The sequence below is a fragment of the Maylandia zebra genome, linkage group LG11, assembly GCF_041146795.1.
Source record: "Maylandia zebra isolate NMK-2024a linkage group LG11, Mzebra_GT3a, whole genome shotgun sequence".
Lineage (NCBI taxonomy): Eukaryota > Metazoa > Chordata > Actinopteri > Cichliformes > Cichlidae > Maylandia > Maylandia zebra.
The window spans coordinates 29,363,921-29,382,304 of NC_135177.1; the positions used below are offsets into that span (position 1 = coordinate 29,363,921).

At 36.9% G+C, this 18,384-nt stretch overlaps 1 protein-coding gene across 1 annotated transcript; it reads right to left on the bottom strand.

Annotated features, from left to right (window-relative positions):
- Positions 1–1,236: 1,236 nt before the first annotated feature.
- On the bottom strand, positions 1,237–13,468 carry LOC112435575 (hemicentin-1-like). Its single transcript, XM_076890162.1, has 20 exons — positions 13,408–13,468; positions 12,914–13,011; positions 12,149–12,553; positions 11,599–11,919; positions 11,195–11,452; positions 10,372–10,653; positions 9,674–9,931; positions 8,981–9,262; positions 8,272–8,529; positions 7,579–7,860; positions 6,883–7,140; positions 6,190–6,471; positions 5,583–5,840; positions 4,769–5,050; positions 4,083–4,340; positions 3,672–3,953; positions 3,307–3,591; positions 3,031–3,136; positions 2,853–2,922; positions 1,237–2,250 (listed from the first exon to the last, which is right to left on the bottom strand). The coding sequence occupies exons 2-20, from the start codon at positions 12,960–12,962 to the stop codon at positions 2,197–2,199; spliced, it is 4,530 nt and encodes a 1,509-aa protein (XP_076746277.1). The 5' UTR covers positions 12,963–13,011; positions 13,408–13,468; the 3' UTR covers positions 1,237–2,196.
- Between the last annotated feature and the right edge of the window lie 4,916 nt (positions 13,469–18,384).

The window sequence follows — 18,384 nt, forward strand, 5'->3', positions numbered from 1 at the left end:
GAGCAAATTCATCCAATACAAGGTTTCATGTAAGTGCTCGCAGTGGGAAGTCCGAAGTGAGCTTTTTATTGCATTTTACCATTCCCACCCTCCTCTGCCTTAAAACTGTAACACAACATCACTTTTCCTTCTTGGGGCTTTTCCCCCTGCTTTACTGTAGTTTCATGACTCTGGGTCATGTTGTCTGATATGGTTGATATTTCCATCACTAAGTGAAACTGTTCACAGATATTGCTGCTCTGATAACTTCACTGTGGTTACTTTGGTTGCTAACAGAGTGTCAGAGATTTACAGTTAACAAACAGTCAGGTGAATAAACAACACTGAGACACTTAAGATTGACAACGTGCGGCACGGGTGAAAAGCTCAGAGCAAATCACACCGAACTGCAGTATTCGTTTATTTTTATAGGTTACATCGTCAATATGCAAATATAATCACATTTCCTGTTACGCAGGTCCTGATGCTGTCTGTCTGTGTGTGTGTGTGTGTGTGTGTGTGTGTGTGTGTGTGTGTGTGTGTGTGTGTGTGTGTGTGTGTGTGTCACAAAGTATGTGTGTTGCAAGTCAATTTCTAAGAATAATATACTGCGAGTCAACTTCTGCAGATGTGTATTTCTGTACTGATCTCTTGTCAGTGTCACAGGGTCAGCTTGCTGTTTCAACAGAAAACTGTGTCTGGTGAAATATGTATAACATAACATTTGAAGCATAATCAAATAAAACAATAAAAATTCCTTAACACAGAGGTTGACAACTTCAGCCATAGCTTGTATGGAAGACACCAAATTATAGGTGAACACTTTCTACTTGCTGAGAGGTGTTGAAACTGTGAAGAAGGTGAAATGGTGACCATTCATTACATCTTGGTTTTTGCTGTAAGCCACAACTTTTGCTTTGAATGTGATTGTTTCTCTGCTTCCTTTTTGCATCACATTTTTTCAATTTTAACAACTGCTCATTGTCATGTTGTGTGACCAAGTAAGTAGAGCGCCAGTATCGCCAAAAATGTAAGGTACTCTAATGCCCTAATTTTTGGTGTGTGAGTGTACTGCTATTGATTATGATTCAATTTCTATAACTTAATTACAAATCTGAAACACTGTATCTGATCAGATCATGCTAAGATTTGCTTTACAGTGTGATAATTTTTTTGTTGTGTTAATATTTCACAATTGTAGATACCATGAGTGGGAATTTTATTTTAACCCAGTGTCTAAACAATGATGAAAATATACTGAAATTTTCAAGGTTGAAATTAAAGCTCTATTTCATGTTATGATATAGAAACCTGCTTGTGATACACCATTCAGAGCATTGGGCAGAATTAGAGATGTATAAAATACTCACTTTTATTAATGCATCATACAAGACCAGGCAAAATACAAAATCTGCAGCCAGGCAGCACCAGTGATAACAGACCACACATCTACTTGACTTATAATTTCACATGGGTAATGGGTTTACTCTGCCACTTTCTGGTGAGCACAATGAATGGCCAAAGAAAGCAAAAAGGTCTTATTTTGTTAGCAAAACAACAAAGAATAATAAATGAAAATGAGCAGAGACCATTAAAAATCAACTCAAACCACAAAAAGTATAGGTCACACTTTTCTAGAATGTTTAATTGATTTTTCTTTTTTTCTTTTCTTTTTTTTTTTGGATAAAGACACAATCTTAAGTATATTGTCTTTGTCTGGACACTGTATTGTCACCAACATATATGTCAAGATTTTGTAATATTAAAAAAAAATCTCGATGTTTACTGTGGGCTAAGTCTTAAATAACATTTCTAAAAAGGAATCATATTAGCCCTACAAAGTTATTTTTTCTGACTAGATGGAAAATTTAAAGTATAGATTTATTCTTGTCAAATAAAACATGTAAAAGAAAACCGCATTATATCTTAGGGCACAGATCATTGAGGTGGTCCTTGGGATCTTACATATACACTTAATGAAGTGTCTAACTACCTGCAGAGAACTTTATTTGGGTTATTTAAAGAAAAAAGACACAGTGACAGTAGAATAAGTGGGATCATTCACAGTGGAGTACACAGCTTCATCTTCTCCTTCCTCTTTTTCTGGTTGACAATGTTTCATCTCCAACTCCATCTCCTTCTCTTCTTTGGCCTCCAACATTTCCCTTTCCTTCTCAAGCATCTTCTACCTGTTCTGCTTTTACTGCTTTTTTGATTTCAGCATACTCCGTCTTTGTCCTCTCTTGCCTCTTTGCTGCTTTCCTGGCACTGCTGCTTTTCAACAGGGAAAAATTAACTGTCAGCATGTTGCAAGTATTTTTGAGTTAACCAACTTAGAAGTTACATTCATGCTTAAACATCAGTGACCTGTTCATCAACTGTTTATGGCAAAACTAATAACCTATGTTGTTTATTCATATTATTGTGTTTATTGTGTATAGTGTTGTGTCACTTTTGTCACTCTTATTCCAACATACTTCTTTTTGTGTCTTTTTGTGCAACTAAATGTCTGTGTATTCTGTCTGTTTGGTGTTTAGAGGGCATTGATGCCTAAACAGAGTCATTGCTTCTCAGACTTACTTCAAAATTGCATCATGATACCGTACTCCTTTTCTAACACGTCATTGTGCAGTTTGTGTTTCAGGACAATTCTACAAAACCTACTTCTCTGAATTGCGTTAGACTCAGTAGAAAGATAAAGGGATCCAACTAATTGTGTTTTGACTCAGACCGAATTTCTTTTTCTTTTGTAGAAACTTGGAGCAGGATGGGCCACTTTATATGTGAATGTATAGTAAGAGTATGGACACTTAAGTTTTCTGAGCATTTGTGTAGAAAATCATACCAAAAAAAAGTCAAATGAACATAAATACCAGTTTATCATCTTGATGTTTCTCCATCTCCAAAGTCTCATCTGAATTTTTTGAGGTCTTCTGATTTTTTCTATAGAAAGGGGTGTTTTTAGAGAAGTACATTTATGTTCAAATTTATCTACAGAAAAAAACAACAGCTAACTAATATTAATAATAATTATAAAAGCAAGTGCTTTACCTGTACCAATTTTTGGTAAAACAGCAAACGATTGCTGAAAGAACTACTGCAGCCAAAATGCCAATGATGACTTTCATGTATCCCTGCCTTAAATTAGACGATTGCTCTGCACTCCAAAAAATAACAACATAAAAAATTATGGTCCAGGTTGTTTTGAATTAGATAAAGCAAATACAAACTATAAATGACAGCCTAATTAGCAAGGCTGCATTAAGAAAATGTGGTACGTAAAAAGTGAACGTGGCAGTGAAAGGTGTTTAGATGGAAAACACATACCATGTTTTTCAGGCAAGTTTTGGTGGATCAGTAGGTTTTCTCTATTCTCTCCATTTCCATTGTTACTCACACATTCCACAGTGCTGTTGCTATGTTTGTTTACAGTTACACTGACAGTGCTGTTGACTGTGTGTTTAGAGACCATAGTAATGACAGAATACTCAGTGTGGTTCTTTAGGAGCGGCCATTTGATGGTAGGTAAAGGAAACCCTTCACTGATACACACACAGGTCAAAACCTCTGACTGAAGCACACATCCAGAGCCATCCTGGGTCTCTGAAAACCCTGTAAGCACATGATTAGACTCATAAAACAAAGGAAGGTGTACATAAACTTCAGATTCAAGATCATTGTGTTCCACTTACAAGTCACAGTCACACTGGCATGTATAGTAATGGCTTTGTCCAGATATTTCGCTGTGCAGACATATTGTCCAGAATACTCAGCTGTCACATTATGAATGACAAGTGTAGATGATCCAGTGCCATTGTGCAGGTCAGTGTAATTTCCACTCAGAAGGTTTGTGTTGGAGCTACGTTTTTTCCACATGATAAGAGCTGGAGGGAAACTCTCAGCACTGCAGGTCAAATTCAGAACATCTCCCTTCTTAACAGTTGTAGTCCCGATAATCTGAGGTTTTCTTTTATCTGTGGGATAACAGATTTTTTTTTTGTGATCACCAACAAGAGAATCTGCCTAAATAGTCAATATGCAAAGATGTTTAGATGGCATCACACATTTAACCATATAGTAAAAGCAAAAAGTTGTATACATACATATCACTGTTACATGGACTTCCTCTTTTAGAGTGTTACTCATATATTTAGCTGTACAGATGTACTGTCCAGAATCTTCTGCGGTTCCATTAGGGATGACAAGCGTAGCTGATCCAGTGTCGTTGTGCAGGTTTGTGACAGAAGTCAATTTAGACCACATAATGAGAGATGGAGGGAAACTTTCAACACTGCAGGTCAGATTTAGATCGTCTCCCTCCTTTATACTTGTGTTCCCAGTGATCTGAGGTTTTCTTGTATCTGTGGAGCACAACTCAGTTATTTATTTAAGACATGGAGGGTGACAACAGTATTCCAGGGTTTTACCCATTACTGCTGTACTGCTCCCCACTACAGTCACCAAATCATCATAACACGAAAAATTATATTTGATCCCTCAAGCAGATTTTAATAGACTTGCAGAATCAATGCCTGTTACCACAACATGTGTTGGACCACTGTGAGAACACAACACTTTTTGGTTTTTAATGTTTCCTTTGCTTTAACCAGCAGTTTTTGTCTTCATGTAATGAAATTTGATAACCATTTATACTGCATCCTTAAAAAAATATTTCCTCACGTCATTATGGCTAGTAAAATGTAAAGACCAAAATATCTGACTACCAATGACGTAAAAACAATTGTGTACATACATTATAGACACCTGGAGACTGGTAAAGTTTACTTACAAGTTACAGCCACATTGACGTAAGAAGTCATAGTTGTGTCCAGATGTGTTGCTGTACAGATGTACTGTCCAGAATGTTCTGTTGTCACATTCTGGATGAAAACTGTAGCTGATCCAGTGTCACTGGTTAGGACAGTGTAAGTTCTATTCTGAAGAATTGTGGTGGAATTAAGTTTTTTCCACATAATAAGTGATGGAGGGAAACTTTCAACACTGCAGGTCAAATTCAGAACATCTCCCTCCTTGACTGTTGTATTCCCGATGATCTGAGGTTTCCTTTTATCTGCAGAGCACATTTCAGTAACTTAAATAAGCACCATGAAAGGAACACTGGCAGATAACCCTTCTGTGAAAATTTGTAATGAGATTTTGAAAAGAAAAGAAATAAGATTTTTGATACTGGCACTAATAATATTATTCACAAACTGATCTGACACTGCGTGTATAATATTACATGGACAGTGCAAAGTGAAACAGATTTCAGCAGCATTGAAGATACATCTTGATTTTTGCAGATGTCACTTGCGGTTTCAACTGGCTCTCAAATACATGTGCAACATTTGCTGTGGTTTTCTGCAAAGTTGTTTTCCCCACAATATACCTTGTGTTCTGCATGTTATTTCATAGCATTGTGTTTTCATTTGTTTGTTTTTTGTTACTCTGTACCTACAAAGAACACATGTACACATCATCTGCATGTTATTCTTTATGTATTTTTTATGCTAGCAGTCACAATTTCAGTTACCAGATCGGGGGAAATATAACTGTGCTGTATTATAAATGTTCTGTCTTATAGCAAAAAGTTGTGTACTTACAAATCACTTTTACATTGACTTTGTCCTTCAGGGCATAGTCCATATAGTTAGTTGTACAGATGTACTGTCCAGAATGTTCTGCTGTTGCATTTGAGATGATAAATGTAGCTGATCCAGTGTCATTGTGCAGGTTTGTGTTGGAACCAAGTTTAGACCACACAACCAGGGATGGAGGGACACTTTCAACACTGCAGGTCAGATTCAGGACATCTCCCTCCTTCACAGTTGTGTTTCCAATGATCTGAGGTCTTCTTGTATCTGTGGAGCACACCAGCATTTTATTCAGGATAAGGAGAGAGAAAACAACTAAAAGAATTATTAAGGATGAACCAAACAAACAAACAAACAAACAAAAACAGAAGAAAATAAAGTTCTTATGTTCTTTGATCACACAGAATAATAATAATAATTCTGTGATGCTGTGCAGGCATTTAACTGGCTGCCATGTTTGTATTGGTTTTTTTTTAAGAATCAATATTAAAATGGACTGTAGCTGTAGTGATCCAGCCTCATAATAAGACATTTTATTTTATTTTTTTTCAACAATTATCTTTTTATATCACATACATACATCTTGAGATTAATGAAACTGGCAATGTCTACTTACAAGTCACAGTCACATTGACATAAGAAGTCATAGTTGTGTCCAGATGTGTTGCTGTACAGATGTACTGTCCAGACTGTTTTGTTGTTACATTTGCGATAACAAGTGTAGCTGATCCAGTGTCATTGTACGCGTCAGTGTAGGTTTCATTGTGTCGGCTTGGGTTAGAAGTAGGTTTAGACCACATGACCAGAGATGGAGGGAAACTTTCAACACTGCAGGTCAAATTCAGAACATCTCCCTCCCTGATTGTTGTATTCCCGATGATCTGAGGTTTCCTTTTATCTGTGGAGTGTATTTAAATCTTTTAAAGAGGGAGACATTAACACTGCCACAGATCATGGTAATGAGAAACTGCTACTGCAGTTTTGCAGTGAAAGCTTCTAAAATAGGTTAATGTTTGACATGTGTAACATTATGTATATTCACTGAGCAAAGTGCCAAACTTTAGCTGCACTTGAAATACAATTAGTTACTGTAGAATGTCAAAGGAAATTTAGAATGGCTCTCAAATACACATGCAACAATTGTTGTGCTTCATTAAACTGAAAGAAACAAGATGCACATTTGCATAGTGACTGCATTGTTTGCTTTGTTGTTCTCCTTGTGATTCACAATTTCAGTTACGTGATAGGAAGAAAAAAAATGAACAGTACTATAAATATTCTGTCCAAAAACATAAGGTTTTGTACTTACATATCACTGTTATGTTGAATTTATCCTTAAGGGTAGTGTTCATATATTTAGCTGTACAGATGTACTGTCCAGAATCTTCTGTTGTCACATTCAGGACGGCAAGTTTGGCTGATCCAGTGTCACTGTGCAGGTTTGTGTTGGAACCAAGTTTAGACCACACAACCAGGGATGGAGGGACACTTTCAACACTGCAGGTCAGATTCAGAACATCTCCCTCCTTCACAGTTGTGTTTCCAATGATCCAAGGTCTTCTTGTGTCTGTGGAGCACACCAGCATTTCATTCAGGATAAGGTGAGAGAAAACAACTCAAAAAAAATATTAACAATGAACCAAAAAAAGAAAGACACCCCCCCCCCCCCCCAAAAAAAAAAAAAGAAAAGAAAAAAGAAAAAATGGAAACCTGGTCCACACAGAACAGTCAGGGATTCTAATATTTATATAATGTTGTCCAGGTATTTAACTAGCTGGCATGTTTTGCTTTTATTTCCCCCACCAGTGCGAACCACTCTAATCATCAAATCACCAGAGAAGGAGGAATGATGTTTCAACTCCATGATGTTTAATTCATTTTAAGAATTAATGTTAAAATGGAATGTAGCTGTTATGGTAGCCTGTAGTGATCCAGCCTCATAATAAGGCATTTTATATCATATTCATATATCTTGAGATTAATGAGACTGGTAATGTCTACTTACAAGTCACAGTCACATTGACATAAGAAGTCATAGTTGTGTCCAGATGTGTTGCTGTACAGATGTACTGTCCAGACTGTTCTGCTGTCACATTTGGGATGACAAGTGTAGCTGATCCAGTGTCATTGTGCGCGTCAGTGTAGGTTCCATTGTGTCGGCTTGGGTTAGAAGTAGGTTTAGACCACATGACCAGAGATGGAGGGAAACTTTCAACACTGCAGGTCAAATTCAGAACATCTCCCTCCCTGATTGTTGTATTCCCGATGATCTGAGGTTTCCTTTTATCTGTGGAGTGTATTTAAATCTTTTAAAGAGGGAGACATTAACACTGCCACAGATCATGGTAATGAGAAACTGCTACTGCAGTTTTGCAGTGAAAGCTTCTAAAATAGGTTAATGTTTGACATGTGTAACATTATGTATATTCACTGAGCAAAGTGCCAAACTTTAGCTGCACTTGAAATACAATTAGTTACTGTAGAATGTCAAAGGAAATTTAGAATGGCTCTCAAATACACATGCAACAATTGTTGTGCTTCATTAAACTGAAAGAAACAAGATGCACATTTGCATAGTGACTGCATTGTTTGCTTTGTTGTTCTCCTTGTGATTCACAATTTCAGTTACGTGATAGGAAGAAAAAAAATGAACAGTACTATAAATATTCTGTCCAAAAACATAAGGTTTTGTACTTACATATCACTGTTATGTTGAATTTATCCTTAAGGGTAGTGTTCATATATTTAGCTGTACAGATGTACTGTCCAGAATCTTCTGTTGTCACATTCAGGACGGCAAGTTTGGCTGATCCAGTGTCACTGTGCAGGTTTGTGTTGGAACCAAGTTTAGACCACACAACCAGGGATGGAGGGACACTTTCAACACTGCAGGTCAGATTCAGAACATCTCCCTCCTTCACAGTTGTGTTTCCAATGATCCAAGGTCTTCTTGTGTCTGTGGAGCACACCAGCATTTCATTCAGGATAAGGTGAGAGAAAACAACTCAAAAAAAATATTAACAATGAACCAAAAAAAGAAAGACACCCCCCCCCCCCCCCCCCCCCCCCCCCAAAAAAAAAAAAAAGAAAAGAAAAAAGAAAAAATGGAAACCTGGTCCACACAGAACAGTCAGGGATTCTAATATTTATATAATGTTGTCCAGGTATTTAACTAGCTGGCATGTTTTGCTTTTATTTCCCCCACCAGTGCGAACCACTCTAATCATCAAATCACCAGAGAAGGAGGAATGATGTTTCAACTCCATGATGTTTAATTCATTTTAAGAATTAATGTTAAAATGGAATGTAGCTGTTATGGTAGCCTGTAGTGATCCAGCCTCATAATAAGGCATTTTATATCATATTCATATATCTTGAGATTAATGAGACTGGTAATGTCTACTTACAAGTCACAGTCACATTGACATAAGAAGTCATAGTTGTGTCCAGATGTGTTGCTGTACAGATGTACTGTCCAGACTGTTCTGCTGTCACATTTGGGATGACAAGTGTAGCTGATCCAGTGTCATTGTGCGCGTCAGTGTAGGTTCCATTGTGTCGGCTTGGGTTAGAAGTAGGTTTAGACCACATGACCAGAGATGGAGGGAAACTTTCAACACTGCAGGTCAAATTCAGAACATCTCCCTCCCTGATTGTTGTATTCCCGATGATCTGAGGTTTCCTTTTATCTGTGGAGTGTATTTAAATCTTTTAAAGAGGGAGACATTAACACTGCCACAGATCATGGTAATGAGAAACTGCTACTGCAGTTTTGCAGTGAAAGCTTCTAAAATAGGTTAATGTTTGACATGTGTAACATTATGTATATTCACTGAGCAAAGTGCCAAACTTTAGCTGCACTTGAAATACAATTAGTTACTGTAGAATGTCAAAGGAAATTTAGAATGGCTCTCAAATACACATGCAACAATTGTTGTGCTTCATTAAACTGAAAGAAACAAGATGCACATTTGCATAGTGACTGCATTGTTTGCTTTGTTGTTCTCCTTGTGATTCACAATTTCAGTTACGTGATAGGAAGAAAAAAAATGAACAGTACTATAAATATTCTGTCCAAAAACATAAGGTTTTGTACTTACATATCACTGTTATGTTGAATTTATCCTTAAGGGTAGTGTTCATATATTTAGCTGTACAGATGTACTGTCCAGAATCTTCTGTTGTCACATTCAGGACGGCAAGTTTGGCTGATCCAGTGTCACTGTGCAGGTTTGTGTTGGAACCAAGTTTAGACCACACAACCAGGGATGGAGGGACACTTTCAACACTGCAGGTCAGATTCAGAACATCTCCCTCCTTCACAGTTGTGTTTCCAATGATCCAAGGTCTTCTTGTGTCTGTGGAGCATACCAGCATTTCATTCAGGATAAGGTGAGAGAAAACAACTCAAAAAAAATATTAACAATGAACCAAAAAAAGAAAGACCCCCCCCCCCCCCCCCCCCCCCCAAAAAAAAAAAAAGAAAAAAGAAAAAATGGAAACCTGGTCCACACAGAACAGTCAGGGATTCTAATATTTATATAATGTTGTCCAGGTATTTAACTAGCTGGCATGTTTTGCTTTTATTTCCCCCACCAGTGCGAACCACTCTAATCATCAAATCACCAGAGAAGGAGGAATGATGTTTCAACTCCATGATGTTTAATTCATTTTAAGAATTAATGTTAAAATGGAATGTAGCTGTTATGGTAGCCTGTAGTGATCCAGCCTCATAATAAGGCATTTTATATCATATTCATATATCTTGAGATTAATGAGACTGGTAATGTCTACTTACAAGTCACAGTCACATTGACATAAGAAGTCATAGTTGTGTCCAGATGTGTTGCTGTACAGATGTACTGTCCAGACTGTTCTGCTGTCACATTTGGGATGACAAGTGTAGCTGATCCAGTGTCATTGTGCGCGTCAGTGTAGGTTTCATTGTGTCGGCTTGGGTTAGAAGTAGGTTTAGACCACATGACCAGAGATGGAGGGAAACTTTCAACACTGCAGGTCAAATTCAGAACATCTCCCTCCCTGATTGTTGTATTCCCGATGATCTGAGGTTTCCTTTTATCTGTGGAGTGTATTTAAATCTTTTAAAGAGGGAGAAATTAACACTGCATAGATCATGGTGATGAGACACAATATGCAGTTCTGCAGTAAAAGCTGCTAAGGTAGGTTGATGTGTTACATGTGTGACATTATATATATTCCCTGAGCAAAGTGCCAAAATTCAGCAAATTGGTTTCTGTAGAACGTCAAAAGAAGTTTAGAATGGCTGTCAAATACAAGATTAATAAAGACTCCCCAAAGTTGATTTTGTTCATTTGGATGTAGCGTTTTCAGTGGGAGAAACGTTTCATCACTCACCCAAGTGACTTCTTCAGTCTCAGCTGACTTCAGGTTACCCCAATTTTATAAACAGTACATTTGCATAATGACTGAAACCAGCACCACTGAAGGAACAATGGGCTGGGAGGTCAGTTCCTTGATAATTAATGAGAATTTGCATTTTTGATCAAGGAACTGACCTCCCAGCCCATTGTTCCTTCAGTGACCAATGCATGATTGAGCATGCATCAAGACATTAATAAAAAACGATAATGCCTACTTACAAGTCACAGTCACATTGACATAAGAAGTCATAGTTGTGTCCAGATGTGTTGCTGTACAGATGTACTGTCCAGAATCTTCTGTTGTCACATTCTGGATGGCAAGTTTGGCTGATCCAGTGTCATTGTGCAGGTTTGTGACAGAACCAAGTTTAGACCAAAAAATCAGAGATGGAGGGAAACTTTCAACACTGCAGGTCAGATTCAGATTGTCTCCCTCTTTAACAGTTGTGATGCCAGTAATTTGAAATTTTTTCATATCTATGAGACAAAACATATAAATTACACAATCATGTAGTTTCCCTAACTTTCTGACTTTCTTGCTAGAAGAATGCAGCTGACACTGCACAACTCAACAGATTTCAGGAAAAAAAAAAAAGCTAGTTTAATACTATAAAAGTACTTACAGTTCACATTCAAACCCAAAGTCTCTTCTTTCATTATTTTGCCAATGAAGTGTACTTTACAGGTCACATTGGTGTTGTGGTTTTCAGATGAAGGGTTAAAGGTCAAAGTTGACACATGTCTTTGTGTGAAAGGAGTCAGACCCTCAGTCTTAAACGCAGTGCTATTTCCTGTAATGTAAGATTCAGTCCCTCCTGCTCCTCTCCATGTCCAGGTGATTTGAGGAACAGATCCAGAGCAGAGACCAGGAGCAGTGCAGGTCAGTGTGGCCTGCTGTCCCTCTGTCAGTGTGGGAATCATTACTGTGGGCTTCTGATTAAGACCTAATAGAAGTATTGGGCATTAGTGGAATCAAATTTAGCCTTGATGAAAGAAATATTTTGCTGGCCACTAGTTGGATCTACTGCAGCTCCTATTAGATTTCCACAGAGGATCAACCAATTCCCGAAATTAAATAATACTTCATTTAAGATTGTAAAAATACTAAATATGAGGTTTCACAAGACTGAGTATTTAAAATCAGCATTATTCTTCTTGGAATAGCTTTCATACCTTTAACAGAGACAGTTACTCTAGGAATGAATGTGAATCCATCTTGTTTTCCATTCAGTACACCAGTAACTCTGAGCTGATATGATCCTGAATCAGACTCTTTCAGATCATTAATGATGATGCTGCAGTTCTTTTGAGTCACATCAGGCTCCAAACGTGAGACTCGTCCTTCAAACGCAGCCTGAGCTTTTTTCTCAGTGTTTTTGTTGCTGTGAAATATTATGTCAGCATCGCTGCAGCTGTGTTGAGATGCTTCACATTTGTACCAAACTGTATGTTTGGGTGTAAACTCATCAGCAGTAGTGAAAGAACATGGGATCACAACACAGAGTCCAGCCTCTGCTGTAAGTTCTTGCTCACTGAGAGTCACACAGTATCTTCCAACACAGTGTTGTCGTCCCCAGGCTGAGGCACAAACAGGGAGATACACATAGTGACAGAGAATATTTAGTTTATAACAATAAATATGGTTTTTAATAAATATACTTCAATAGCCTTCCTGTTTTACATATGTTGCTTGTTTGAGTGTAGTATATGCAACAATCAGAATTTTACATATTTCTTAGCCTGTAGTAAGTTTTGTTACAAAGATTTATATAAAATGGCATAAAGGTCAACAGATAACAGTAACACTACTAACTTATGATAAAGTCTTGGTAGAATAAATAATGATTTGTATGTTAGAAAAACAGTTTCACTTGCAAATTTATGAAAGAAATATATATGTTGGCTGAATTACAGGTTGATAACAAAGTAGACACAAACCTGTTTCAGCACTGCTGAAAAGCAGAGTTGCCCAGATGAGAACAAACATCCTTGATGCCCGATGCTCAACAGATTCAGTCTCTCTCTCCTTAGAATAACTAATATAGATGATGCCGTAAACATGCAGGAATAAAAACAAAAATCAAAACAAAAATCAAATTCAACAATTCAGATCGATTAAACGTGATCAGTTATTTGCTCCTGTTTGTCTATATGTTACCCACACCTGTGATTACACCACTACCTTAAAAAGTAATCTTTGTGTCATCCATCCTGAAACATTACTTGATGAATAAAAATGTTCTTACAGTGCTTCAGCGACACTTATACAATAAATGTAAAACACCTGCCATATAACAGAGCAGCATCATCCATGTAATCTATGCATAATGGTATTTTTATTTTACCAGACCTGCTATTGATGTAAAAAAAAAAATAGATTTTCTTTTTTGTATTTAAAAAGATATTTTAAAACACATTAAATTTTTTCTTACCTGTTTTGCCTTGTTCTCTCTCCTCACTGATGTCCGCTGACTACTTAAATGTAAGTTTCTGTTTCTCGCCTCTCTCTTTTCTGTTTTTTTCCCTCTTTTTGTAGCACAATTTCAGGAAGTTTCTCGTCACACCAATGAACTTGACCGACTGGCTTTCCAACCTTTTACAGGGCAATCATTGCAAAACACAGACATTCATAATTTCAACCCTAGAGTGTAACTAGAGTGTGCGAAAGGACTTTTTTTTTTTTACTTGTGTGATATTTCAAAATGTTTTATTTTTAGGATGTCAATCAATGTCACTGAAGTATACATTTTTACATATAGTATGTACAGTATATAAAAACTATGGGAAAAGCAAACAAAAACTTAAAGGAACATTTTTATGAACATTTTTCTTGATACACACTTCACAAATACTACACAAATACAGTACTTGCTCCCGTAAGTTGGTAATGACGGTAAGTAAGATAATGTGAGAAAGCATTTAAAGTTTTTTCACAGAATAAATTCACTTAAGTTAATTCACCATATTTAGCATGTGTATACAATCTACTGTGTGTTGTGCTATCCTGTGGTAGGATAATTGATGGGCTGTCTTCCATTAAGCAACCAAATGTCAGGGGCGGGGTCTGTGACCCAGTGTTTTCAGATTATTTTGTATTTTTGATTTTCTCATGTTAAGTTGGTGATAATAAGTTCTTGTCTTATTATTAGTTAGGATTTAGCTGAGCTTTATTCTGGATTTTGTTTTTTAATCCATGTTTCCTTGGTTATGTGTCATGTTTCCTGTCCAGTCTGTCATGTGTTTCATGTCTGTGTTGTGTCCACGTTGTCAAGCTCGTGTGTCATGTCTACGTCTCTCCATATTTTCTGTTTTATTTTGAAGATTGTAGTGTTTCCATGTTCACTGTGTTTTGTTTTACTTCCCCCTGTGGCAACATGTTCATTTGTGTCACCTGTGTTTCCCCAGGTGTTTCCACTTCCCTCATTACCCGTCTGTTTCTTTAAGTCGCCTGTTACCTGTTACCAGGTTCATGTTCATGTTTAGACTTTTTCTCGCTATGTTTGCATGTTCCTGTTCAGTTCCGTCTTCCTGTCCCATGTCTTAGGTGTCATAGATAGTCATAGTTTTTCCCAGTTTAGGTTTCAGTTTTCTTTCTCCCTTGTTTTCCGTTTTTTGTATCACCCGCAGTAAAGGTTCATTTTTTGTTTAAACACCAGTTCATTTCTCCTGTGTCTGCGTTTTGGGTCCGTTTCATAAACACACCGGCGTTTTTCACCAGGACACCAAATAGATTGATTCAGAAAAAAAAAAAATTAGTACACTTATTAGTCAGCATGTAGCCCAATTTGAAGGAAAAGTTTAAATCTACTGAAAACAGAAACAGCGTTATAACAACTTTTTACCCCCTTATATTTTATATATGTCATTTGATCACATTAAGTAATGACCAACATTGTATTACTAAATTCATTTTACCAGAAAAAGACAGTAAAAATCTAAACAAATATGCAATTTAGTTATATAAAAATCTGCAACTAGGACAAAAGAAAAAAATAATTAAATCATATATTTCAGTATTTCTACTCTGAAAATGTCTATAAAAGTTTTATTTTCTTGCTGGATCATTGAATAGTGATATGAAAAGCTGTGACAGCATCCAACATTGTATTAATTGCTGTTCTAGATTCATACTAGTGTATAATTTCAGAAAATTTTAAACAGTTATTAAACTACACAATCTGTGGGTTTCATCATCTTATCACTGTTAGTTTTGATGTTATGACCACAAGTGTGGGGGTAGCTTGGGGTGAAAAGCCAGATTTCTTGAATTCAGGAAGAATACTGAATTTTGACATCCTGTGGGTCATTACCGGGCAGACGCAATAATGTCACTTTACCTTTCATATAATCTGATCTTTGCTGATTAGGTTGGAGAAATTCATGTGGATCAACAACCTCACAGCGAGTCACAGGGAGGCCAGTTTTGATGTCAATTTAAGTGACCAAATACTATTCTTTCCCCAATAAAGTTATCTCTCATCTCATATCACACAGTGTATGCTGTATATTTTAACACAAAATGCTAATCACTGACTAATTTTTATTCCCTGAAAATCTTATTATTATCTTGGGAAATTGACATTCCAGACATTCCATTCATTTTTTTAATTTTGTTGTCTTTACACTGTAAAGACTGTACAATATTAAAGAGAAAATATGACCTGTGCATGTCATTAAGCATCATTACATCATTCCAACACCCCCAAAACATGTACAGCATAATTGGAATGCCATTCAAGGGCTTTCCTACTGCCTCATATCTGCATATATTAAAAGAGTTAACAATGATATTTTTTTTAAAGTTCCTTGAGAAAGGTTAAGTGCATTAAAGAACTTAAATAATTTTAAAGAAATTAACTTTCTCTCTTAGCATTTCTCCATTTTATTCCCATTCTCTGCAAAAACTTCTGCATAGGAAGTATTAGGGGTTTTTTTGTTTCTATTTATATTGTGCAATATCTGTACTGTTATTGGAAAGTGTTGCAATATTACTTTAATATTGTGTAAGGCACTGGTGTGCTCTCTGTATCATGCAAAGCTCTTCACTTGAGGTGCATAATTTTAATCTATCCTTAATTTAACCATTGGTTAATTTTTACTGTGTAACAATTTTTTGCAAGAAAGAAAGAGAGAGAGAAAGACAGAGATAGAGGAAGTGACTCATAATACATAATGAGTCATAATACAGCAATATCATTTTCGCGTGATCAGCAACATTATTTGCATCAACAGCAACCTCAGTCGTTTGCACATTTACAATAAAGTTGTTTGTGTCATACAAATAATAATTTTTTAAAAATACCTTTTTTCGGTCCTTCAGACAGATTGAGATGAAGAAAACTGAATCATTAGATACAGGTTTTAATCTTGCAGTTTGTGAAACATCTAACATGTTAATAGCCAGCTACAGATTACAGAAAAATCTCAAGTGAGAAAACAAGTGCTCTTCTACAAAATTCTACCAAATAATGATGGAGATGATAGAATACTGGCCGCCATTAAAAAAAAAACTCAAACAGGGGATTATACTCTTCTTTTTCTTTCTTTGACTGGATGGATCCAAAATAGATCAGGATCACAGATTTAGTCCATAGATGCCCAGGTCCGGGTTGGAGTTCATCCTGTCCAGATTCATTCATAACGCCTTACTTTTTCCCAAGCACAACCTGTATTCTTTATTTAAAGTAACTCATTCTCCAAAAAATAGACTCAAATCTTTAAAATCTATAAAAGTGACATTTCCTATAAAATGTTTACCGTTACCAATAAAACTTCAGAGTCATTATAGATTTGGAAAGCTGGCTTGTGAAACACAGTGTAAAGATTTCCAATCAGTCAGCAAAACATTCCTGGTATAGCTGTAAGGTTGCTATTATCTATCAGTGAAGGCTGAGATTAGATTAGATTCTGCAAATCTCATGAAGCATTTTTAGCCAGTAGTGAAAAAAACTAAATTAAATTTTCTCTCTCGCTCACTGTCACCACCCAAAGGAGATGCTATAGAGGTTGGGTGCAGTGTGTATCAACGCCAGCAAATGACGTAGTCATTGGTGGTCTGATGTCTGAATATCAAGGCTGACAACTGGGATATGAAACATCACTTCTCTGGTGGAGAAGGAGCTGATGTTTGAGTGTGAGGTTTAAGATATGACCCATAGATACAGTGAGGTGCACCTCAACACATGGCACGGGCCAGGAACCAGTCTCAACCAGTCTGTAACAAAAACTGTTTTTATTTTTATTTTTTAAACTGAACTGAACTTTATTGAACTTACGATGGTGAACTGTTCTTGAACACGAAACTCTGATCTGAAACGAAACTCTGAAACTCTGAGTTGCTGATCTCAGAGTTAATAAACTCATAGTTTATTTTTACACTCAGTTTGATGAACATGCTTCCTAGAATAGGGACCAGGAAATGTATCTCACTGAACGATGCTGAAGGATATCTCACTTCCTAAACGTGATGAGAGGTCATCACGTTTAGGAAGTGAGAAGTCAATAGGAAGAAGAAGCGCAACAGATATTAAGCAACAATTTCAGGAGAGGAAAACTGAACCCAACTTGAAAAGGTCAAGTCAAATTAAATACAGATATCATTCCCACCCGAGATTGGGATTCCAAGCCCCAAGTGCGATAGAAGGATCGTTGAGTGCATTAGAAACTGACCTTAAAGATAGGATCATGGCCAAGCTTGAAACCTGGATTCCCCCATAGCCGGTTACCAAGACTACGTGAAGTACCCTCAGAAGGTCAACTATATGATGTTAACGCAGCCCCACGGACGATGCCTACAGCCACCATTACCGAGAAATACCAAGGGCTCAGAGAAGAGCTCGAGAAAATGTGGAGCGTGAAGATAACAGTGGTCCCTGGGGTAATCGGAGCACGGTGCAGTGCAGGAACAACATCAGAGATCTCTGTCCAGAAGAGCGCAGTCCTAGGAACAGCTAAGATACTGCACAGGACCCTCAAGCTCCAGGCCTGAACTTGAAGGATAGACCGCCCGTAGGGGCGAGCGGGGAATTTTATATATATTTTACTGTTTTTATTTTTCTGCCATTTATTTCATGGTCCAGGCTTTAACAGGTTAACAGCTGTCATAAGTCCTTTAGTTATTAGTTGCTCTTCTTGGTAACAGAAACTCTGATTTGATATGATCCAGTCTGAGTTGATGAGGTCATTGAGGATGATGATACCATTCCTCATTTTCAGGTCAGACTCTAGCAGTGGGTTAAAGGTCAATTTTTTACTTTTGATATTAAACTAGCTTCTGTAGTAAAATAACATGGTAAAAAAAACCACATACTCCAGACTCAGCTGTTATATGTCTTTTATTTAGAGTGATATTGTATGTGTTCTTTGCACAGAATGGATCACTCATCTTCACACCTAAAACTAGAAAAAGG